Genomic DNA, 25,503 nt, shown 5'->3' with positions numbered 1-25,503 from the left:
AGTGACCCGGATGCTGCGCTCCACTTACACACAGGCTCCATGCTGTAATGTGCATTGTGTGTGTTATTATTATGTGTCATCATCAGAGATTCCCCCGCTCATCCTCCTGTCTATCTGTGTGTTACCCGGATGCTGCGCTCCACTTACACACAGGCACCATGCTGTAATGTGCATTGTGTGTGTGTTATTATTATGTGTTATTATCAGTGATTCCCCTGCTCATCCTCCTGTCTATCTGTGTTTTACCCGGACGCTGCACTCCACTTACACACAGACTCCATGCTGTTATGTGCATCGTGTGTGTGTTATTATTATGTGTCATTATCAGTGATACCCCCGCTCATCCATCTGTCTCTTTGTGTGTTACCCGGACGCTGCGCTCCACTTACACACAGGCTCCATGCTGTAATATGCATCGTGTGTGTGTTATTATTATGTGATAATATCACTGATTCCCCCGCTTATCCTGTTGTCTATCTGTGTGACCCGGACGCTGCGCTCCACTTATACACAGGCTCCATGCTGTAATGTGCATCATGTGTGTGTGTTATTATTATGTGTCATTATCAGTGAATGCTCCACTCATCCTCCTGTCTATCTGTGTGTTATCCGGATGCTGCCCTCCACTTACACACAGGCTCCATGCTGTAATGTGCATCGTGTGTGTGTTATTATTATGTATCATTATCAGTGATTACTCCGCTCATCCTTCTGTCTATCTGTGTGTTACCCAGATGCTATTCTCCACTTACACACAGGCTCCATGCTGTAATGTGCATCATGTGTGTTATTATTATGTGTCATTATCAGTGATTCCTCCGCTCATCCTCCTGTCCATCTGTGAGTTACCCGGACGCTGCGCTCCACTTACAAACAGGCTCCATGATGTAATGTGCATCTTGTGTGTGTTATTATCATGTGTCATTATCAGTGATTCCCCCACTCATCCTCCTGTCTATTTGTGTGTTACCCGGACGCTGCGCTCCACTTACACACAGGCTCCATGCTGTAATGTGCACCGTGTGTGTGTTATTATTATGTGTCATTATCAGTGATTCCCCCGCTCATCCTCCTGTCTATCTGTGTGTTACCCAGATACTGCACTCCACTTACACACAGGCTCCACGCTGTAATGTGCATTGTGTGTGTGTTATTATTATGTGTCATTATCAGTGATTCCCCCGCTCATCCTCCTGTCTATCTGTGTGTTACCCAGATACTGCACTCCACTTACACACAGGCTCCATGCTGTAATGTGCATGGTGTGTGTGTTATTATTATGTGTCATTATCAGTGATTCCCCCGCTCATCCTCCTGTCTGTGTGTTACCCGGACGCTGCAATCCACTTACACACAGGCTCCATGCTGTAATGTGCATCGTGTGTGTTATTATTATGTGTTATTATCAGTGATTCCCCCGCTCATCCTCCTGTCTGTGTGTTACCCGGACGCTGCGCTCCACTTACACACAGGCTCCATGCTGTATTGTGCATCGTGTGTGTGTTATTATTATGTGACATTATCAGTTATTCCCCCGCTCATCCTCCTGTCTAGCTGTGTGTTACCCGGACGCTGCGCTCCACTTACACACAGGCTCCATACTATAATGTGCATTGTGTGTGTGTTATTATTATGTGTCATTATCAGTGATTCCCCCGCTCATCCTCCTGTCTATCTGTGTGTTACCCGGACGCTGCGCTCCACTTACACACAGGCCCCATGCTGTAATGTGCAACGTGTGTGTGTTATTATTATGTGTCATTATCAGTGATTCCCCCGCTCATCCTCCTGTCTATCTGTGTGTTACCCGGACGCTGCGCTCCACTTACACACAGGCTCCATGCTGTAATATGCATCGTGTGTGTGTTATTATTATGTGTCATTATCAGTGATTCCCCCACTCATCCTCCTGTCTATCTGTGTGTTACCCGGACGCTGCACTCCACTTACACACAGGCTCCATGCTGTAATATGTATTGTGTGTGTGTTATTATTACTTGTCATTATCAGTGATTCCCCCGCACATCCTCCTGTCTATCTGAGTATGACCCGGACGCTGCGCTCCACTTACACACAGGCTCCATGCTGTAATGTGCATCGTGTGTGTATTATTATGTGTCCTTATCAGTGATTCCCCCGCTCATCCTCCTGTCTATCTGTATGTTACCCGGACGCTGCGCTACACTTACACACAGGCTCCATGCTGTAATGTGCATCATGTGTGTGTTATTATGTGACATTATCAGTGATTCCCCGCTCATCCTCCTTTCTATTTGTGTGTTACCCGGACGCTGCTCTCCACTTACACACAGGCTCCATGCTGTAATGTGCATCGTGTGTGTGTTATTATTATGTGGTATTATCAGTGATTCCCCAACTCATCCTCCTATCTGTGTGTCACCCGGACGCTGCGCTCCACTTACACATAGGCTCCATGCTGTAATGTGCATCATGGCCCTCATTCCGAGTTGATCGGTCGCAAGGCGAATTTAGCAGAGTTACACACGCTAAGCCTACGCCTACTGGGAGTGTATCTTAGCTTCTTAAAATTGCGACCGATGTATTCGCAATATTGCGATTACAAACTACTTTGCAGTTTCTGAGTAACTTCAACCTTACTCTGCCTGTGCGATCAGTTCAGTGCTTGTCGTTCCTGGTTTGACGTCACAAACACACCCAGCGTTCGCCCAACCACTCCCCCGTTTCTCCGGCTCCGGCTACTCTGCGTTTTTTCCGGAAACGGTAGCGTTTTCAGCCACACGCCCCTAAAACGCCGTGTTTCCGCCCAGTAACACCCATTTCCTGTCAATCACACTACGATCGCCGGAGCGAAGAAAAAGCCGTGAGTAAAAATACTTTCTTCATAGCAAAGATACTTGGCGCAGTCGCAGTGCGAAAATTGCGCATGCGCACTAAGCGGAATTTCACTGCGATGCGATGAAAAAGAACGAGCGAACGACTCGGAATGAGGGCCCATGTGTGTTATTATTATGTGTCATTATCAGTGATTCCCCCGCTCATCCTCCTGTCTATCTGTGTGTTACCCGGATACTGCGCTCCACTTACACACAGGCTCCTTGCTGTAATGTGCATCGTGTGTGTGTTATTTTTATGTGGTATTAACAGTGATTCCCCCGCTCATCCTCCTGTCTATCTGTGTGTTACCTGGATGCTGCGCTCCTCTTACACACAGGCTCCATGCTGTAATGTGCATCATGTGTGTGTTATTATTATGTGGTATTATCAGTGATTCCCCCGCTCATCCTCCTGTCTATCTGTGTGTTACCCGGACGCTGCGCTCCACTTACACACATGCTCCATGCTGTAATGTGCATCGTGTGTGTGTTATTATTATGTGGCATTATCAGTGATTCCCCCGCTCATCCTCCCGTCTATCTGTGTGTTACCCGGACGCTGCGCTCCACTTACACACAGGCTCCGGCGCTCCACTTACACACAGGCTCCATGCTGTAATGTGCATCATGTGTGTGTTATTATTATGTGTCATTATCAGTGATTCCCTTGCTCATCCTCCTGTCTATCTATGTGTAACCCGGACGCTGCACTCCACTTACACACAGGCTCCATGCTGTAATGTGCATTGTGTGTTGTTATTATTATTATTATTATTATGTGTCATTATCAGTGATTCCCCGCTCATCTTCCTGTCTATATGTGTGTTACCCGGATGCTGCGCTCCACTTACACAGAGGTTCCATGCTGTAATGTGCAACGTGTGTGTGTTATTATTATGTGGTATTATCAGTGATTCCCCCGCTCATCCTCCTGTCTATCTGTGTGTTACCCGGATGCTGCGCTCCACTTACACACAGGCTCCATGCTGTAATGTGCATTGTGTGTGTTATTATTATGTATCATTATCAGTGATTCCCCCGCTCATCCTCCTGTCTATCTGTGTGTGACCCGGACGCTGCACTCCACTTACACACAGGCTCCATGCTGTAATGTGTATTGTGTGTGTGTTATTATTATGTGGTATTATCAGTGATTCCCCCGCTCATCCTCCTGTCTATCTGTGTGTTACCCGGACGCTGCGCTCCACTTACACACAGGCTCCATACTGTAATGTGCATTGTTTGTGTGTTATTATTATGTGTCATTATCAGTGATTCCCCCACTCATCCTCCTGTCTATCTGTGTGTTACCCGGACGCTGCACTCCACTTACACACAGGCTCCATGCTGTAATATGTATTGTGTGTGTGTTATTATTACTTGTCATTATCAGTGATTCCCCCGCTCATCCTCCTGTCTATCTGAGTATGACCCGGACGCTGCGCTCCACTTACACACAGGCTCCATGCTGTAATGTGCATCATGTGTGTTATTATTATGTGTCATTATCAGTGATTCCCCCTCTCATCCTCCTGTCTATCTGTGTGTGACCCGGACACTGCGCTCCACTTACACACAGGCTCCATGCTGTAATGTGCATCGTGTGTTATTATTATGTGTCATTATCAGTGATTCCCCAGCTCATCCTCCTGTCTATCTGTATGTTACCCGGACGCTGCGCTACACTTACACACAGGCTCCATGCTGTAATGTGCATCATGTGTGTGTTATTATGTGACATTATCAGTGATTCCCCGCTCATCCTCCTTTCTATTTGTGTGTTACCCGGACGCTGCTCTCCACTTACACACAGGCTCCATGCTGTAATGTGCATCGTGTGTGTGTTATTATTATGTGGTATTATCAGTGATTCCCCCGCTCATCCTCCTATCTGTGTGTCACCCGTACGCTGCGCTCCACTTACACACAGGCTCCATGCTGTAATGTGCATCATGGCCCTCATTCTGAGTTGATCGCAGCAGCAAGAAAGTTAGCAATTGGGCAAAACCATGTGCACTGCAGGGGAAGCAGATATATCATGTGCAGAGAGAGTTAGATTTGGGTGGGTTATTTTGTTTCTGTGCAGGGTAAATACTGGCTGCTTTATTTTTACACTGCAAATTAGATTGCAGATTGAACACACCCCACCCAAATCTAACTCTCTCTACACATGTTATATCTACCCCTCCTGCAGTGCACATGGTTTTGCCCAATTGCTTACTTTCTTGCTGCTGCGATCAACTCAGAATGAGGGCCCATGTGTGTTATTATTATGTGTCATTATCAGTGATTCCCCCTCTCATCCTCCTGTCTATCTGTGTGTGACCCGGACACTGCGTTCCACTTACACACTGGCTCCATGCTGTAATGTGCATCGTGTGTTATTATTATGTGTCATTATCAGTGATTCCCCCGCTCATCCTCCTGTCTCTCTGTATGTTACCCGGACGCTGCGCTACACTTACACACAGGCTCCATGCTGTAATGTGCATCATGTGTGTGTTATTATGTGACATTATCAGTGATTCCCCGCTCATCCTCCTTTCTATTTGTGTGTTACCCGGACGCTGCTCTCCACTTACACACAGGCTCCATGCTGTAATGTGCATCGTGTGTGTGTTATTATTATGTGGTATTATCAGTGATTCCCCCGCTCATCCTCCTATCTGTGTGTCACCCGTACGCTGCGCTCCACTTACACACAGGCTCCATGCTGTAATGTGCATCATGTGTGTTATTATTATGTGTCATTATCAGTGATTCCCCCGCTCATCCTCCTGTCTATCTGTGTGTTACCCGGATACTGCGCTCCACTTACACACTCGGCTCCATGCTGTAATGTGCATCGTGTGTGTGTTATTTTTATGTGGTATTAACAGTGATTCCCCCGCTCATCCTCCTGTCTATCTGTGTGTTACCTGGACGCTGCGCTCCTCTTACACACAGGCTCCATGCTGTAATGTGCATCATGTGTGTGTTATTATTATGTGGTACTATCAGTGATTCCCCCGCTCATCCTCCTGTCTATCTGTGTGTTACCCGGATGCTGCGCTCCACTTACACACATGTTCCATGCTGAAATGTGCATCGTGTGTGTGTTATTATTAAGTGTCATTATCAGTCATTCCCCCGCTCATCCTCCTGTCTATCTGTGTGTTACCCGGACGCTGCGCTCCACTTACACACATGCTCCATGCTGTAATGTGCATCGTGTGTGTGTTATTATTATGTGGCATTATCAGTGATTCCCCCGCTCATCCTCCCGTCTATCTGTGTGTTACCCGGACGCTGCGCTCCACTTACACACAGGCTCCATGCTGTAATGTGCATCATGTGTGTGTTATTATTATGTGTCATTATCAGTGATTCCCTTGCTCATCCTCCTGTCTATCTATGTGTTACCCGGACGCTGCACTCCACTTACACATAGGCTCCATGCTGTAATGTGCATTGTGTGTTATTATTATTATTATTATTATGTGTCATTATCAATGATTCCCCCGCTCATCTTCCTGTCTATATGTGTGTTACCCAGATGCTGCACTCCACTTACACACAGGCTCCATGCTGTAATGTGCATCGTGTGTGTGTTATTATTATGTGGTATTATCAGTGATTCCCCCGCTAATCCTCCTGTCTATCTGTGTGTGACCCGGACGCTGCGCTCCACTTACACACAGGCTCCATGCTGTAATGTGCATCGTGTGTGTGTTATTATTATGTGGCATTATCAGTGATTCCCCCGCTCATCCTCCTGTCTATCTGTGTGTTACCCGGATTCTGCGCTCCACTTACACAGAGGTTCCATGCTGTAATGTGCATCATGTGTGTTATTATTATGTATCATTATCAGTGATTCCCCCGCTCATCCTCCTGTCTATCTGTGTGTTACCCGGACGCTGCGCTCCACTTACACACAGGCTCCATGCTGTAATGTGCATTGTGTATGTGTTATTATTATGTGACATTATCAGTGATTCCCGCTCATCCTCCTGTCTATCTGTGTGTTACCCGGATGCTGCGCTCCACTTACACACAGGCTCCATTCTGTAATGTGCATTGTGTGTGTTATTATTATGTGTCATTATCAGTGATTCCCCCGCTCATCCTCCTGTCTATCTGTGTGTTACCCGGATGCTGCGCTCCACTTACACACAGGCTCCATGCTGTAATGTGCATCGTGTGTGTGTGTGTTATTATTATGTGGTATTATCAGTGATTCCCCTTCTGATCCTCCTGTCTATCTGTGTGTTACCCAGACGCTGCGCTCCACTTACACACAGGCTCCATGCTGTAATGTGCATCATGTGTGTGTGTTATTATTATGTATCATTATCAGTGATTCCCCCGCTCATCCTCCTGTCTATCTGTGTGTTACCCGGACGCTGCACTCCACTTACACACAGGCTCCATGCTGTAATGTGCATTGTGTGTGTGTTATTATTATGTGGCATTATCAGTGATTCCCCCGCTCATCCTCCTGTCTATCTGTGTGTTACCCGGATGCTGCACTCCACTTACACACAGGCTCCATGCTGAAATGTGCATCGTGTGTGTATTATTATTATGTGTCATTATCAGTGATTCCCCCGCTCATCCTCCTGTCTATCTGAGTGTTACCCGGAAGCTGCGCTCCACATACACACATGCTCCATGCTGTAATGTGCATCGTGTATGTGTTATTATTATGTGCCATTATCACTGATTCCCCCACTCATCCTCCCGTCTATCTGTGTGTTACCTGGACGCTGTACTCCACTTACACACATGCTCCATGCTGTAATGTGCATCATGTGTGTTATTATTATGTGTCATTATCAGTGATTCCCCCGCTCATCCTCCTGTCTATCTGTGTGTGACCCAGACGCTGCACTCTACTTACACACAGGCTCCATGCTGTAATGTGCATCGTGTGTGTGTGTGTTATTATTATGTGTCATTATCAGTGATTCCCCCACACATCCTCCTGTCGATTTGTGTGTTACCCAGACGCTGCTCTCCACTAACACACAGGCTCCATGCTGTAATTTGCATTGTGTGTGTTGTTATTATTATTGTGTCATTATCAGTGATTCCTCCGCTCATCCTCCTGTCTATCTGTGTGTTACCCGGACACTGCGCTCCACTTACACACAGGCTCCATGCTGTAATGTGCATTGTGTGTGTTGTTATTATTATGTGGTATTATCAGTGATTCCCCCGCTCATCCTCCTGTGTATCTGTGTGTTACCTGGACACTGCGCTCCACTTACACACAGGCTCCATGCTGTAATGTGCATTGTGTGTGTTGTTATTATTATGTGGTATTATCAGTGATTCCCCCGCTCATCCTCCTGTCTATCTGTGTGTGACCCTGTCAAAGTCAAAAATATTACATAGAGAGAACATACAAACTGCACACATTTAAGTCGCTATACTTGCAAATATGCGCAGCGAGCACAGCAATATATGGTAACACACGCATTTACTCGGACATGGCACAGAGATGGATTCGACACTTATTTCATACAGTACATATTTATAATAATATCAAGCACCAGACTCATGGAGATTTAAAATTAGCTAATGAATTAATGTCATGAATGTGTATTATTGGAACGGAACCAGATACACCGGTCATATTTACTATTAAAACAACCAGCTCAATGCGTAGATTAATTTGATACTTGTTATTAAGTTGTAGGACATTGCAGCGGATAGTTATGATTGAATGTATAAAAGCTAAAATCACTTTGTTAGAACAATAAATGATACAGTGAACAGGGAACTCAAGCCAACCCTTTTGGCAGTTTCAGGGCTGAACCTGATCAGCATATACATAAGAGAATTGTGTAGTAGAGACCCCTCCCCCAGGAACTAGGAAAAACAGGAAAGTTGTTGCTGGCTAGGGAGAGAGGAGGGCAGTTGCTGGTGGACTCAGAGGAAGATGGAGGTTTTGCATGATTTTAAAGAGGAAAGAGAGAAAGACAGAGTCATATGGAGAGATAAACTAATAATGAGAAGGATCTGGTAAATGTATCGCAGGCATTTAACTATAACTATATGTAACTGTGTTTTAACTATGTTCTAACTGTTTTCTGTGTGTGTGTGTAACCATGTAATTATAGATATACTGTACTTTGTAATATATATTGTATCCATATCCTTTTAACAAGAAATATATACTTCACTGAGCTTTGGAACTCAGATAATGTGTGGGTGTATCGTTTTCTCTTATGGGATGCTGTGGTATGCTTATGAGGAGTTGTGCGATGCAAGTGCACATTTATGGGATTTTGGTAATAAGATGTGCAGGCATTTGCAATATATATATATATATTAGAGCGGGCATCTTAAATATTTGTGAGAAATCTAAAAATGGCATTCATAGATGGGGGCTCTGGTCCGCGATATCACGTTCTTAATGATGCACTGTACATTACAAACGCGGCTGTAATTGACCGGCTAATGATGGACATCTAGCGAAATGCTGAGAAAAAAAAAAAAAAACATCCACGTTAATGTATTGTGGTATCAGTAAGACGCTGATAGGAAATTTTAAGGGACAAGGCGTTTCTCATAATATTTAAGATGCTAAAATGTATTTTTATAGTTGCAAAACAAGGTTCAAATGGATCATATCGTGTTTGATTAAGATTAGATTGTTTATCTGTTTAAGTAGGTTTAAAAGTACATTTAAAAGTTGCTGCATAGCCTTGATATAGTTTTTTTTAACTCAGGCCTAAATTACTTTAGAAGCTTGCATGGTGATTTTCTTTATGACAAAAGCCGCATGGTCTGTCCACCATTTTGTGTAACCCTCATGGAGGTGGAAGGGGGAGGAGCAGCGGCCATTTTGGGAAGGTCAACATTTTTTTCCCTAAAATGGCTGATTTTCAGGAAATAATCAGCCATCCATTGTCAAAAATAATAATAAAAAAAAATCACCATTTATGAGTTACCAATGCATTTATTTAACCAGTGTCATAGTCAATTATAAATAGTTCAGATAGGGCTTAATGAAAGTTGTTGTTTTGTTTTTTGTTGTTTTTTTTCTTTTTCCCCTCTCACCTCCAAGATTCTAGGATTCTCTGCTAGTTGTGAGATGGGCCATTGAAATGCAAATGAACCTGTGTGACTGGTTTGTTGTTTTTTTTTTCTCTCCCAGCAGTGAAGGAGATTGCCTTCACAGATAGTTTGAAAGCACATTCGTATGCAAATTGGAAGCACTGAATAAGGTCTCATATATGTAATAAGTGATTAGTACATATATGTAATGTCTATATGTCTGTGCTTACATCAATGTATGTTATTAGATTAATTTAGAATTGCATTTTCATCTGTGTACTTTCACATATCTCACCTTCCTGTTTGCCATTTGCATTGATAACGTGCTGAGAAAATTTGCTGCTATTTAAAAAAAAAAAAAAAGATAAAAAGTAATACTTAAGGGAGTAATTGTAAAAAAAAAAAAAAAAAAACAAGCACACAGCATAGAAGATACTGTGTGGTGTTTGGTAAGCGTTTATATAGTGAAATATCGCTTACATTAATAGTAAGGCGATACAGAAGCCACAAGACAATAGCACACATTTGTTCAGTTTCCAAAATTTAGTTTAAATACCTTACTTTACTGTAATGCCTCTGGGGAGAGCTATCAGATTACGGGAAATGATTTTTCTGATCAGAAAACTATAGAATGATAGTGGGTTGAAAACGGTATGAGTGTATTGAACTCCTCTTGGAGAAGTCTTGGTGAAATCTTGGTGAAGTAAATCTTGGTGAATCACGGTCTAGGTGAATACGTGATGAGCACGGTCTAGGTGAAAACGTGCGTGCACGGTCTTGGTGAAAACGTGCGACGGAGTGTGATAAAGTTTTCGTGGTATTACGCTCCGGCTGTTTTGGAGCACAGTAGGGAGACTCCAATGATCCTACCATTTATAGGCAACAAGTGTCTATAAGTGGTATGATTGGACCGCACGGTTGTATGTGTGACCAATAACGCAACGTGATATGAGGTCGTATATTAAATTGCCCTCATGCATGTTGTAGGGAGCACATGCAAGCGTGATTTGTGTAAAAATATAAAGGTAATTTTTGCTGGTAGGGCCTGCAACGATTACGTGGGTCTGCTAAAAGGGGCGGATTCGTTGTACTCGGAGCAGAAGAAGCTGGTGGAAGAGCTTGGGTAACTTCCACCGTAGACTTCTGTGTTTGGTGCATTTTAGGAAGTTTTTCTGTGTTAAAAAGGTCCACAATGGAAGCCAAGTGCACAACACAGGGACGTTTAGCAGTCAGAGTTCAGGCTGCAGAGATTTTCAAGCCCCGGGGGTCGGCCCGGTTAGTAATGTGGGGAAGATGGTCCCCACACTGAGACCTTTTGTGACGAATGGACACGAATGACTGTGGGGGATAAAGCACCATTTTCTGGGATAGGTAGTTTTGACTCAGAGGTATTGCATAATTTAAGGCGAAGGATCTGTCTCATAAAATCCGGGAAGCAACGGATTAGACATTATGATTGTTTACAGTTATGGCAACAGGAAGGTGAGATACAAAGGGAATTAGCTTACCAAGCTGGCTCTCACCTTGGTAGGGAAAACATGGCAACTAGAGAACAAATGGCTGCAGAGAATGATATACTGGGACATGATAATAATTGTGCACTTAGTAACTGTATTATTAATGTTAAGAGTAATTGTAATAAATTTAATAATGATAGGAGGAAAACTGATAAATGTACAAATTCTAACCCGTGCCAGTTGCACTCCATGTTAAACTCCCCTCAGGATTACCAGCAAGAAAGTGAGCCCAGTACGATATCGGCACCTCTTCCAGCAGCCAGCCTACAAGACATCCAGGTGGACGCGACCAAATTGGTAAAGACAGTAATCAAACCCCCTAACGGAGGGTCAGGTGAGGTCGTGTCCACAGGTACGTACGGTGTTATATATCACGCACAAACAAATGTACCCCATATTGTAAGACCAACACAAGGTGATGTAATTGAATTTGGTCCTGTCAGGGTGATCACAGTCCCCAATGGGAAGACTGACGATCAGGGAATCATTCCCGTCAAGGACAGTGCAATGCGCCATCCCTGGTCCCGGACAGAATTGAGATCAATCATGTCTGATTTCCCAGATCCTAGGAAAGATCTAAGTGTATGATCAAAGATTCACAGAAGGTATATCAACTCCCTAGACAACGACATAATCATGGTATCCAAGGAATCAGGGAGGTACAGGGAAAGCGGTTGATGGTGATGAGCATCCAAGCGTTTGAGGAGGCATCAAATCAACCAAGACCCCATTTCACTGACACTTGGAGGAAGCCCAGGGTTTGTGATCTTTGTAAAAGAGAAGGGCATTATGCCAGCAACTGTAACAGCCCACATAAAGTCAGACCCCCTAGACAAGAACATGAGCAGAGTTATGATACACAAAATCGTAATGGTACCACATATGTAAAATTTTGAGCTACACCCATAATATGTAGTCGGGAAAGGTGATCATTAGGATTGATGGAAAATCTGAGGTTACAGTGAATAAATTGGGAGGTTGGTTCCTTGTAGACACAGGAACGGGCAGGTGAAACATTGTAAAATTTATCTATGAAATGTTTTCTTTTTCCCCATCTCTGACGGTCATCGGCAGGACTCAAACATTGCATAGCTACTTGGTCTTTGCAGAAGTCTACCAAACCCCAGCATGACCTACCCGCATCAATGTATCCTGGCCAGATACAAAGGGTGGAGTATGGAGGTGCTGGTGGGAGGGACTGCGCAAGGATACCATTGGACATGTAGATATGACAGCCTGATGATGAACGGCAGATCTGACAATGTTTTTTTTTTCTCTCCTGAAAAATGTTTGAAAAATGTTTTTTTTCCTGTAGTCGTTTATTGTTGATTTATGTGACGTATATATATATATGAACGGTTCTCTCTCTCTCGTTGTTTTTTTTTTTGTTTTCTCTCTCTTCTCACTCATGTTTTCATGTTTTAAAGATGGTATGTCACACATCAGTTAGACAAATGGTAATGCAAGATTTTTTCTCCTTACAGAAAGATCGCTGGTTGGGAAGGAATATTGCATCACCAGAATGTTCGTTTGGAAGACTGAGAGACAGCACCTTTGAGATGACAGCAGAACAAGAAGAACAACAAGACTAGAGAACTAATTATCATAACAAGTTTCTCTCCCCCTCAAACTGTTTTCCTGTACCCCCATTACAAATTTCTTCTTTTCTCCTCCTGTAAGATGGACTTGCCCCAAGAGACTGTGATATGGATTTTCCTGTTAACCATGATGTTGACCAGAGCAGTCTGTTTCGGTGAGAGTACCATGGAGGTCGAGAAAGGATCCAGAAAGGTTCCAATGACTGAGACGGAGGTGTAAATTTCCAATAGCAACACAATCACCAAGCAAAGGCGAGTACCGGAAACGATCTAACAACCATGTTATTTGTAAACATTGTGAAGGATTGTTAGCTAAAAAGAGAACTGTATCTGTAGACTCTGTGACAGTGTAGTAGAGGATGGGTGCATCAAGAAATGTCAGTCCAGTTTTAACATTAACATGGACCGGCACCCATTGAGTGACTATCACTCCTTAGTAGGTAAAGTGTGAAATCAGACAGATTGTTGGGTATGCTCTCAAGTACCTCAAGGCCACAGCAAGCTAGGACTAGTACCATTTCCTTTTAACGATAGGGGAGGTACTTGAGCTAAGTGGTGGGAGGCCGGTGGACAGGAGGTTTAATATCTCTAGTCCTCCTAGTTTGAAGCTCCACCAATATCATGTGGATAGATCCCTAGTATGTTTTAACATTTCCAATCCCCGAAAGCCGGGAAATTGGGAAGTGTCATGGAATAACAAAACCATGACCTTTTCACATAGAGCCGATAGAATGCCTACAGATTATTTATTTATTTATTTATTTATTTATTAACAGTTTCTTATATAGCGCAGCATATTCCGTTGCGCTTTACAATTAGAACAACAGTAATAGAACAAAACTGGGTAAAAACAGACAGACATAGAGGTAGGAAGGCCCTGCTCGCAAGCTTACAATCTATAGGGAAATAGGCATAGATACACAAGGATAGATGCTACCTATTGCATAATGGTCCACCAGATTGCTAGGTTCTTAATGGGTTGTATGATGATACCCCACAAAGTTATCCAAGTGTCAGGAGGGTGTGAGACTAAAGAAAGACAAGATATGTGATGTTATGAATACTCTACAGAGGATGTAATTAGATAGGGAAGCACTGAAGGTTATGTGGGTGGGTCTAGAATTTGATAGGCTTGTCTGAAGAGGTGAGTTTTCAGGGAACATTTAAAGGTTTGGAGACTAGAGGCGAGTCTTACTGTGCGTGGGAGGGCATTCCACAGAGTGGGTGAAGCCCGGATAAAGTCCTGTAATTTTGAGTGTGAACAAGTAATGCGTGTGGATGAGAGACGTAGATCTTGTGCAGAGCGGAGAGGTCGGGTAGGGAGATATTTTGAGATGAGTGAAGAGATGTATGTTGGTGCAGTTTGGTTAATAGCCTTGTATGTGAGTAAAAGTATTTTATATTTAATACGGTAGAATACCGGTAACCAATGGAGGGACTGACAGAGCGGATCTGCAGACGATGAACGTCTGGCAAGGAAGATTAGCCTCGCAGCTGCATTCAAAATGGATTGTAGTGGTGAGAGCCTATGTTTGGGAAGACCGGTCAGGAGACTATTACAATAATCAATGCGGGAGATAATGAGAGCATGGATTAGAGTTTTTGCTGTGTCTTGTGTAAGATAAGGGCGTATTTTGGATATGTTTCTTAGATGTATGTAACATGATCTTGAGACAGATTGAATGTGGGTAACAAAGGACAGTTCAGAGTCAAGAATGACACCTAGGCAGCGAGCTTGTGGGGTAGGGGTGATTGCAGAGTTCTCAACAGTGATAGAGATATCAGGTTGGAAACTACTATTGGCCGGTGGAAATATAATTAATTCTGTTTTGGAAATATTAAGTTTGAGGTGGCGAGATGTCATCCAAGATGAAATGGCAGAAAGGCATTCAGTGACACGGCCCAATACAGATGGTGACAAATCAGGGGAGGATAGGTAGATTTGAGTATCATCCGCATACAGATGGTACTGAAATCCGAAAGAGTTGATTAGTTTGCCAAGAGATGTGGTATAGATAGAGAAAAGCAGAGGACCTAGGACTGAGCCTTGCGGTACTCCAACTGAGAGAGGTAGCGAAGTAGAGGTGGAATCAGAGAAACGAACACTGAAGGAGCGATTAGATAGGTAGGATGAGAACCAAGAAAGGGCTGTGTCCTGAATACCTAGGGATTGTAGTGTTTGTATGAGAAGAGAGTGGTCAACAGTGTCAAAAGCAGCAGAGAGATCAAGGAGAATAAGGAGAGAGAAATGTCCTTTAGATTTAGCAGTGACCAAATCATTCACTACCTTAGTCAGTGCTGTCTCTGTGGAGTGTTGGGCACGAAATCCTGACTGAAGTGGGTCCAGTAGGCTGTGTGAGTTAAGAAAGTGTGTGAGGCGAGTGTAGGCAAGTCTCTCCAGTAGCTTGGAGGGGCATGGGAGCTGAGAGATGGGACGGTAGTTAGAGAGAGAGTTCGGGTCAGAGTTTTGTTTTTTCAGAATGGGAGTAATCACTGCATGCTTGTATAGAGAAGGAAAGATACCAGTAGACAGGAAGAGATTACAGATTTTCGTTAAGGTTGGGATGAGCACAGTAGACAGAGCTTTACTAATTTGTGAGGGTATAGAGTCAAGGGGAGAGGTATTAGAGTAGGCAGATGAAAAGAGTGCAGATACTTCATCTTCATTTGTAGTATCAAAGGAAGAGAAGGTGTTAGAGGGTTCAGGCAGGAAATTGAGCAGGTCACTTGCTGTGGAAGAGCATACCATTTCATTTCGGATCTTGTCAATCTTGTCCTTGAAATAGGAAGCAAGATCTTGCGCACTGACAGTGGCTGGTGGGTTAGGTGAGGGAGGGACAAGAAGTGATTTAAATGTATTAAAAAGTCGCTTGGGGTTAGAGGCTTGAGCAGAGATGAGAGATTGAAAATATGTTTGTTTGGCAGTGTCCAGAGCAGTACGATAAGAGAGGTAGGTGGTCTTATATGTGAGAAAGTCACTTGAACTACGAGATTTACGCCACTGGCGTTCAACTTTTCTTGAGAGTTTTTGTAAGTGTCTAGTGTATTTAGAGTGCCACGGTTGACATCTAAGTCTACGTGGAGTTTGATGGGTAGCTGGAGCCACTTCATCAAGTGCTGTTACTAGAGTTTGGTTAAGGTGTGACACAGCAGTCTCTGGAGAGGTGAATGTAGAAATTGGTGAAAGCAGTGGTTGCAGAGAGGTAGATAGTTGTTGAAAATTAATAGCGTTAATATTTCTGCGGGTAAGAGGTGTCCTTGTAGACTTTAGGGACATGGAGTTTGAAGTAATGGAGGAGAGCATGCATGTGATAAGGTTGTGATCTGAGAGAGGGAAAGGAGTGTTAGTGAGTTCAGAAACAGAGCATAGTCTGGTGAATACAAGATCAAGGCAGTGGCCCTCCTGATGAGTAGGGGAGTCAGTCCATTGGGAGAGGCCAAGAGAGGAGGTTAGAGAAAGTAGTTTAGAGGCATGGGGAGATTGTGGACTGTCAATAGAGAGATTGAAATCACCCATAATGATGGTGGAGGTGTCAGAGGATAGAAAGTGAGGGAGCCATGCAGAAAAATCTTCCAGAAACTTTTTGGGTTGCCCAGGTGGGCGATAGATAGCTGCAACACGCAGAGAGAAAGGGGTGAAAATCCTAATAGAGTGTACTTCAAAGGATGTAAATGTGAGTGAGGGAACAGGTGGTAAAACGATGTGCGTGTAACATTTGGATAGTAATATTCCAACACCCCCTCCTTTGATGTTACCAGGCCTGGGGGTGTGTGTGAAGTGGAGGCCACCATGTGACAGTGCTGCAGGGGAGGCAGTGTCTGATTGTGTGAGCCATGTTTCTGTTATAGCTAGCATATTGAATTTGTTTGCTATGAAAAGGTCATGAATAGCTGTTAATTTGTTGCAAACAGAGCGTGCATTCCATAAAGCACATTTTAGTGACTTGGAGGTAGATGGGAGACATGTGATGTTGATAAGGTTTGTTGGTTTTATATTCCATTGTGAATCAGCTGAATGTGAGCGTGGTATGTGGATGGGACCTGGATTTGGGGATATGTCACCAGCTAGTAGAAGCAGAAGAAGAGAGAGATAGGTATAGTTAGGGGAGGTGTGTGATAGTTTCTTATGGTGACAGGTAGAGGATGTGACAGTTAGTTTACATAGATAGGTTAAAAGCTCATGAGTGTTAATAAGAGGGGAGTGGATTAATGAGGCTGCAATGTGTACAGAGTGATACATAACAGGAATAGTGAAGGACGATGTCATTTTATAGAGGATACCATGAAGTGCTATGAGGAAAAAAAGTCTGTGGAGCATGGTGTTTATAAAGAGAAAAGTATAGATAGGAAAATGCTTATGGAAATTGTTAATCAAATGGTAGATTTACCTGCTTTCCAATGTTTTTCAATGTTTGTTCAACTGTTGGTTTAACTGTTCTTTTTAAAATTTCCTAACTTTGTAATTTCCAAACTTTGCATATTTCTAAACTCTGACAACTGCCCCCGCAGACAACTGCCCCATAACTGAATGCTAACATATACTAGTTCTAATTTACAAAGGCTTCAGCTGAAGCTAATTGGACATCTAATCAAAGGAATTATATTACCCTGTGTTAAGTAAACACCAGGCCATGTATGCTAATAAACTCCACTCCACTGACCCACATCTATACAAGAGATAATATCAGCTATAAGCAAGTACTAATATTCTACAAATACAATTACATACACTGCTAAAATATACATTGGTGTGAGTAGAGATCAAAGTTATAGTTTGCAGGGATCAGCAAGCAGAAATCGACATACATTTGAAAATATAGCATGGAGATGTCTGTGGGTTATTGCAGAGGTGTACTTATCAGAGGTGTACTTACAGATACAGAGCTCATACGCCACATAGCCGATAGTGGAAAATATTTCCGATATAGGTACACCCTGGGATCATGAGAGTTGGAGAGGTATCACCAGGATACTGTGCACATGTCGTACAAACAGATACGTGTACTAGACAGATGGGAGAATTAGGGTTAGGAGGTTTCACATGGAAGATGTGTAAAATGGTTATGTCCTACTCCGTCCCATATGTTCTCCCCGATGATGCATATTTCATATGTGGGAGGAAGGCGTATAAGTGGCTTGCCCCAAACTCTGAAGGATTGTGTTATATTGGAAAAGTACTGCCTGAGGTAATGACTGTATCACATGCCAAAATGAAAGATATACACCGTGGTGCCCAAGCTCCTTATACTCACACCCATTACGAGCACGTAGTTAAAAGGCAACTGACAGAAAGGACAGAGCATCCGGCCTCTGATCTGATCCATGAATCCACCGGGATTCAGGTTCTACTTGCGCTAGATTTCACTCGCACCGCTAGAGGAGTGCTGAACTATAGGTATATATCTGCGCTTGCAAATTTATTAGACAATATCACAGAAATGTATGATGACACTTTTAGGTATACTGAAAGAGAACTTCAAGCTTATAAAACAGAACTGGTTCAGCATAGAATGGTTCTTAATTATCTCACAGCAGTGACAGGTGGATATTGTGTCACACTGGCAACGCAGTATGGCGTGAAATGCTGCACATATATCACAAATAGTACCGAGGATCCGGTCGAGGTCATAGACCAAAAGATGGCCGATATTCTCCAATTAAAGTGGGAATTTCGCAGGAGACACAATCTCACCCTTGCTGCTGTGGGTAATGAGCTGACTGGTTGGGTGTCATGGTTGAACCCGCGAAATTGGTTCTCTGGTTTAGGAGAATGGGCTGAAGGAGTCATAATGGATGTAGGGAAGTTTCTTCTATGTATCTTAGGTATTGTCATATCAATTGGCTTGATATTTAGATGCGGTCAGGCTTTAATGAAGTGCAAACGTAGTACCAGGGTAATGAGTCTAAGGAGTGAGGAAATTGTAATTCCAATGGATTTGATTTATGACCCAACGGTAGAGACAATGATGTGATGAAAATGCGATTATACGGTCCGTTTCTTTCACCTGTTTTTCCGTTTTCTCCAAGGTAAAAAGACCCACTTGGACGAGGAATTTGATGATCCTGTATACAGACAACTGATGGATTAAATAAGAAGTTTTGACAACCTTATACACAGATATTTGATGAACTATGCCATAGACCCCCAGTTTCCCTAGAAATTTTAAATTTACGCTAGCCCAACACTTTTGTAAGTCTATGGACATTGACAAAGCTTTTTGCTCGCACCTTTTGAGCAAAAGCACAAAGAAGACGGCATTCAACAGACACCGAACAAGACTTCAACCGACAAATGTTCATTAACCTGACATAGAATACCACTGCATTTACCATAAGTGTTCTTTATCTTCATTTCTACAACCCTCAGGTAATGACACACATAGTCGATAGGGAATACAGGCACAGATATCAGCAATCACATACCTCCCCCATTCATGTATCATCAACTAAAATGTGCTCCCCCATTTTGTTGCAACCAAAAGCCGAAACGAGCTCGGTAAAGTTTGACAGCCCATCCACAGACCCTTAATACGGGATAAGAAGGAATTCAAATGTATACTTCGCAATACCTCGAAGCTTGATTTAAAACACGTACGGCACGATGATACATGACCCCCCAAACATGGATGCATACACACATGCTTCTGCTATCTCACTAGGTCATACCCTTTTCCCACCTTCTTCTCTCCTCCCTTACCCAATCATAGAAATGTATTTACATATGACATATATTTTTCTCTTTTTGAAATGTTTTAGGAAGTGGCAGTTATTGGTGACTGCCAAAGGGTGGACTGTCAAAGTCAAAAATATTACATAGAGAGAACATACAAACTGCACACATTTAAGTAGCTATGCTTGCAAATATGCGCAGCGAACACAGCAATATATGGTAACACACGCATTTACTCTGACATGGCACAGAGATGGATTCGACACTTATTTCATACAATACATATTTATAATAATATCAAGCACCAGACATCATGGAGATTTAAAATTAGCTAATGAATTAATGTCATGAATGTGTATTATTGGAACGGAACCAGATACACTGGTCATATTTACTATTAAAACAACCAGCTCAATGCGTAGATTAATTTGATACTTGTTATTAAGTTGTAGGACATTGCAGCGGATAGTTATGATTGAATGTATAAAAGCTAAAATCACTTTGTTAGAACAATAAATGATACAGTGAACAGGGAACTCAAGCCAACCCTTTTGGCAGTTTCAGGGCTGAACCTGATCAGCATATACATAAGAGAATTGTGTAGTAGAGACCCCTCCCCCAGGAACTAGGAAAAACAGGAAAGTTGTTGCTGGCTAGGGAGAGAGGAGGGCAGTTGCTGGTGGACTCAGAGGAAGATGGAGGTTTTGCATGATTTTAAAGAGGAAAGAGAGAAAGACAGAGTCATATGGAGAGATAAACTAATAATGAGAAGGATCTGGTAAATATATCGCAGGCATTTAACTATAACTATATGTAACTGTGTTTTAACTATGTTCTAACTGTTTTCTGTGTGTGTGTGTGTGTGTGTGTGTGTGTAACCATGTAATTATAGATATACTGTACTTTGTAATATATATTGTATCCATATCCTTTTAACAAGAAATATATACTTCACTGAGCTTTGGAACTCAGATAATGTGTGGGTGTATCGTTTTCTCTTATGGGATGCTGTGGTATGCTTATGAGGAGTTGTGCGATGCAAGTGCACATTTATGGGCTTTTGGTAATAAGATGTGCAGGCATTTGCAATATATATATATTAGAGCGGGCATCTTAAATATTTGTGAGAAATCTAAAAATGGCATTCATAACCCGGACGCTGCGCTCCACTTACACACAGGCTCCATGGTGTAATGTGCATCATGTGTGTGTTGTTATTATTATGTGTCATTATCAGTGATTCCCCCGCTCCTCCTCCTGTCTATCTGTGTGTTACCCGGAAGCTGCGCTCCACTTACACAGAGGTTCCATGCTGTAATGTGCTTTGTGTGTGTTGTTATTATTATATGTCATTATCAGTGATTCCCCCGCTCATCCTCCTGTCTATCTGTGTGTTACCTGGCCGCTGCGCTCCACTTACACACAGGCTCCATACTGTAATGTGCATCATGTGTGTTATTATTATGTGTCATTATCAGTGATTCCCCCACTCATCCTCCTGTCTATCTGTGTGTTACCCAGACGCTGCGCTCCACTTACACACAGGCTCCATGCTGTAATGTGCATTGTGTGTGTGAGTTATTATTATGTGTCATTATCAGTGATTCCCCCGCTCATCCTCCTGTCTATCTGTGTGTTACCCAGATGCTGCGCTCCACTTACACACAGGCTCTATGCTGTAATGTGCATTGTGTGTGTGTTATTATTATGTGGCATTATTAGTGATTGCCCCGCTCATCCTCCTGTCTATCTGTGTGTTACCCGGACGCTGCACTCCACTTACACACAGGTTACATGCTGTAATGTGCATCGTGTGTGTGTTATTATTATGTGTCATTATCAGGGATTCCCCCGCTCATCCTCCTGTCTATCTGTGTGTTACCCGGATGCTGCGCTCCACTTACACACAGGCTCCATGCTGTAATGTGCATCATGTGTGTGTTATTATTATGTGTCATTATCAATGATTCCCCCGCTCATCCTCCTGTCTATCTGTGTGTTACCCACATGCTGCGCTGCACTTACACACAGGCTCCATGCTGTAATGTGCATTGTGTGTGTGTGTTATTATTATGTGTCATTATCAGTGATTCCCCCGCTCATCCTCCTGTCTATCTGTGTGTTACCCGGACACTGCGCTCCACTTACACACAGGCTCCATGCTGTAATGTGCATCATGTGTGTGTTAATATTATGTGTCATTATCAGTGATTCCCCCGCTCATCCTCCTGTCTATCTGTGTGTTACCCGGACGCTACTCTACACTTACACACAGGCTCCATGCTGTAATGTGCATCGTGTGTGTGTTATTATTATGTGGCATTATCAGTGATTCCCCCGCTCATCCTCCTGTCTATCTGTGTGTTACCCAGACGCTGCGCTCCACTTACACACAGGCTCCATGCTGTAATGTGCATTGTGTGTGTTGTTATTATTATGTTGTATTATCAGTCATTCCTACGCTCATCCTCCTGTCTATCTGTGTGTGACCCGGATGCTGCGCTCCACTTACCCACAAGCACCATGCATCCCCTGCTACAGAAAATGAGACAGCACATCTGGTCACCATCACAGTCGGAGTCATGTTTACACTGTGGAGTAATGTTCTTTAGATGCTCTTGAAAATCCACTGGCAGCATGTAGTACTCCCCTAGCTTGTCACCTGGATAGAGGAAAAGACAGAAGCCTCATTACCTGGTTACCCGTAGTAGTTTTACTGGAAACTCTGTTACTGTGTGATCAGAAGGGCTGTAGTGACAATGTCGGCAGTGATGACATAAACAATTTTAAAATGTTGACTGGGCAGCATGTCAGCATACTTCCTAACTTTTCTATGAATGGAGTATGACCCGGGAAGTGGGTGTGGCCTCAGTTGGGATGGACATGGCCTCACCAAACGGACCCATTTTCCAGCGTTTTGGGGGTGTGCCCAGTGCTACCCGAGCAGCTGTAGAGCCCCCTGCTCGCCTCCCCGCTCTGTGTAGATGCCATGCACATGTGCATGCCATCTATTCAGTGATCACTTGCTGCTATGCAGAGCAGAGCAGCGGTAATCAGACTCTCCCCATCTGCCCCCCCGCACATCGTTAAACGGCACCTGATAGAAAGAACAGAGCATCCGGCCTCTGACCTGGTCCATGAATCCACCGGGATTCAAGTCCTACTCGCGTTAGATGTCACTTGTACCGCCAGAGGAGTGCTGAATTATAGATATATATCTGCGCTTGCAAATTTATTAGACAATATCACCGAAATGTATGACGACAGATTCAGGTATACTGGGAGAGAGTTACAAGCCTACAAAATAGAACTGGTTCAGCATAGTATGATTCTCAATTACCTCACGGCAGTAACAGGCGGGTATTGTGTTTCCCTAGCGACTCAGTATGGAATAAAGTGCTGCATGTATATTACAAACAGCACGGAGGACCCGGTCGAGGTCATAGACCAAAAGAGGGATGACATTTTGCAATTAAAGTGGGAGTTCCGAAGGAAACACAATCTCACCCTCGCCGCTGTGGGTAATGAGCTGACCGGTTGGGTGTCATGGTTGAACCCACGAAATTGGTTCTCGGGCTTAGGAGAATGGGCCCAAGGTATTATTATGGATGTAGGGAAGTTTCTCTTGTGTATATTGGGAGTCGTCATATTTATTGGCCTGATATTTAGATGCGTTCGGATTTTAACAAAGTGTAAACGTAATACCCGAGTGATGAGTCTAAGGAGTGAAGATACTGTAATAACAACGACTAATGTGATTTATGACCCAACAATAGAGACAATGTTGTGATGAAAATGTGATTCCACGGTCCGTTTCTTTCACCCGTTTCTCCTTTGTTTTCCTCCAAGGTACAAAGACATCCGCTTGGAAGAAGAATTTGACAACCTTTTACACAGACCACTGATGGACAATGCCATAGACCCCCAATATCCCTAGTGACTTTAACTTTTACGATAGCCGAATACTTTAAAGATTGTAAGTCTATGGACATTGAGAAAGCTTTTTGCTCAGCGTTTATAGCAAAAGCATCGGGAGACTACAGTCAACATGTACATCAAGACAAGACAAGACACAAGACAAGACCTCAATCGGCAAATGTATATTAACCTCACATAGTTTATGACTGCATTTACCATAATTGCTTCTTATCTTCATCTCTACAACCTTCAGGTAATAACACACATAGTCGATAGGGAATATAGGCACAGATATCAGCACTCACATACCCCCCCATTCATGTATCATCAACTAAAATGTGCTCCCCCATTTTGTTGCAACCAAAAGCCGAAGAGAGCTCGGTAGAGTTTGACAGCCCATCCACAGACCCATACCACGGGATAAGAAGGAATTCAAATGTATACTTCGCAATACCTCGAAGCTTGATTTAAAACACGTACGGCACGATGACACATGACCCCCAAACATGGACTCATACATACATGCTTCTACTATCTCACTAGGTCATACCCTTTTCCCACCTTCTTCTCTCCTCCCCTACCCAATCATAGAAATGTATTACATATGACATATATTTTTCTCTTTTTGAACTGTTTTAGGAAGTGGCAGTTATTGATGAATGCCAAAGGGTGGACTATCAAAGTCAGAAAAATATCATGCTACACGATGCCATATATTCACCTCATGCGCTTGCCCGCTGCACATGCACTTTCTCTGGCGTGCGTGCACATATTCGCAGTTGCGTGACGGCGCCCCTACGGGCGTGCGCTTGAACGCATGGTATGTGCATTTATGGTAGAGTTTGTGTGCATCTAGCGAGCGACTCAATCGCTGGATAACAAATCCATATAGCAGGTTTTATAGGTAATGTTCCCCTTAGTGATAACTGTGTTTGTTTAATGTGACTTGTTCACGGACTTGCGAATCCCTCTTTACGTGGTACAAAGGGTCTGATTAAGGTAGAACAGTTGTGTCTGGTACCTAACCGAAGAGTATTTTAATAGCAACAATCCGGTGTTGGTTAGGTAAAGATTAATCGCTCCTGCATATAGTTATGGCCATTAGTAGTTTCTGGACATTTCTTGTATTTGCAGTTCATTATCCATGCGGCGGGAATCTGGAGATTCCCTCCCACCTAAGCAGTTTGATATAGTCACAGCCCACCTGTTCAAACTAACCTATGACCTTTTGTTATGATGCGAGGAGACATTCCTGTGTCCAATGAACAATGAGATTATAGGTCCCTTTGTTGTATACTGTATGTAGTGTATATAAGATCAGGCAGCCTGGACAACTCACTCTCTTACTCCACAAACGGTTTTCATATTGACTAACTTGGAGCTGGTACCAGGAATAGCGCAGCGATCATTCCCAGTGTGCGTAAGTAATTCTCTGTAATCATCTCGCTCTTTGTTTGTATTGGCCATTTTCTCTCCCTCTCTCTGTTATAGTATAAGATTGTGACGTTATTGTATATTTCTGTCTAGATATTCTGTTAGAATTATATGTTAGTTTGTAGTGTATGACTTGTAAACTGTTTTTACCTTTTTCGATATAACTAAAAAGCTTGTTAGTAAAGGTTTTGTGTGTTCATTACATTGCAGTGGGTAATAAGAGCGTCTCGATCGCTCAAACAGCTTTAGTATTAACAAGGTTAAGCAGCGTTATATCGCTACAGTGTTTCAGTACAAGGTTTACAGCATAAGAGTATCCTTTCTGTGTGTCACATACAAGGTTTACTGATTGTCATCTTGTGAGCATCTGCGCCGCTCGTGGTCTCCTCGTGGTCTCGAGCGTCCGCAACGCTGGTAGCGTAGCATTACGGTGGTCGCCCGCCTATAGCGTGCTCGACACCACG

At 43.2% G+C, this 25,503-nt stretch overlaps 1 protein-coding gene across 1 annotated transcript in view; it reads right to left on the bottom strand.

The window, feature by feature from the left end:
* Positions 1 to 25,503, bottom strand: part of LOC134911053 (WAP four-disulfide core domain protein 12-like) — a 234,541-nt gene that overhangs the window by 201,917 nt on the left and 7,121 nt on the right. The window contains exon 2 of the mRNA XM_063919446.1: positions 22,200 to 22,349. Coding sequence (XP_063775516.1) covers positions 22,200 to 22,349 — 150 coding nt within the window. The remainder of the gene's footprint in view (positions 1 to 22,199; positions 22,350 to 25,503) is intronic.

Source organism: Pseudophryne corroboree, chromosome 4 (assembly GCF_028390025.1).
Source record: "Pseudophryne corroboree isolate aPseCor3 chromosome 4, aPseCor3.hap2, whole genome shotgun sequence".
NCBI classification, from domain to species: Eukaryota; Metazoa; Chordata; class Amphibia; order Anura; family Myobatrachidae; genus Pseudophryne; species Pseudophryne corroboree.
This window is presented reverse-complemented; position numbering and strand designations above follow the sequence as displayed.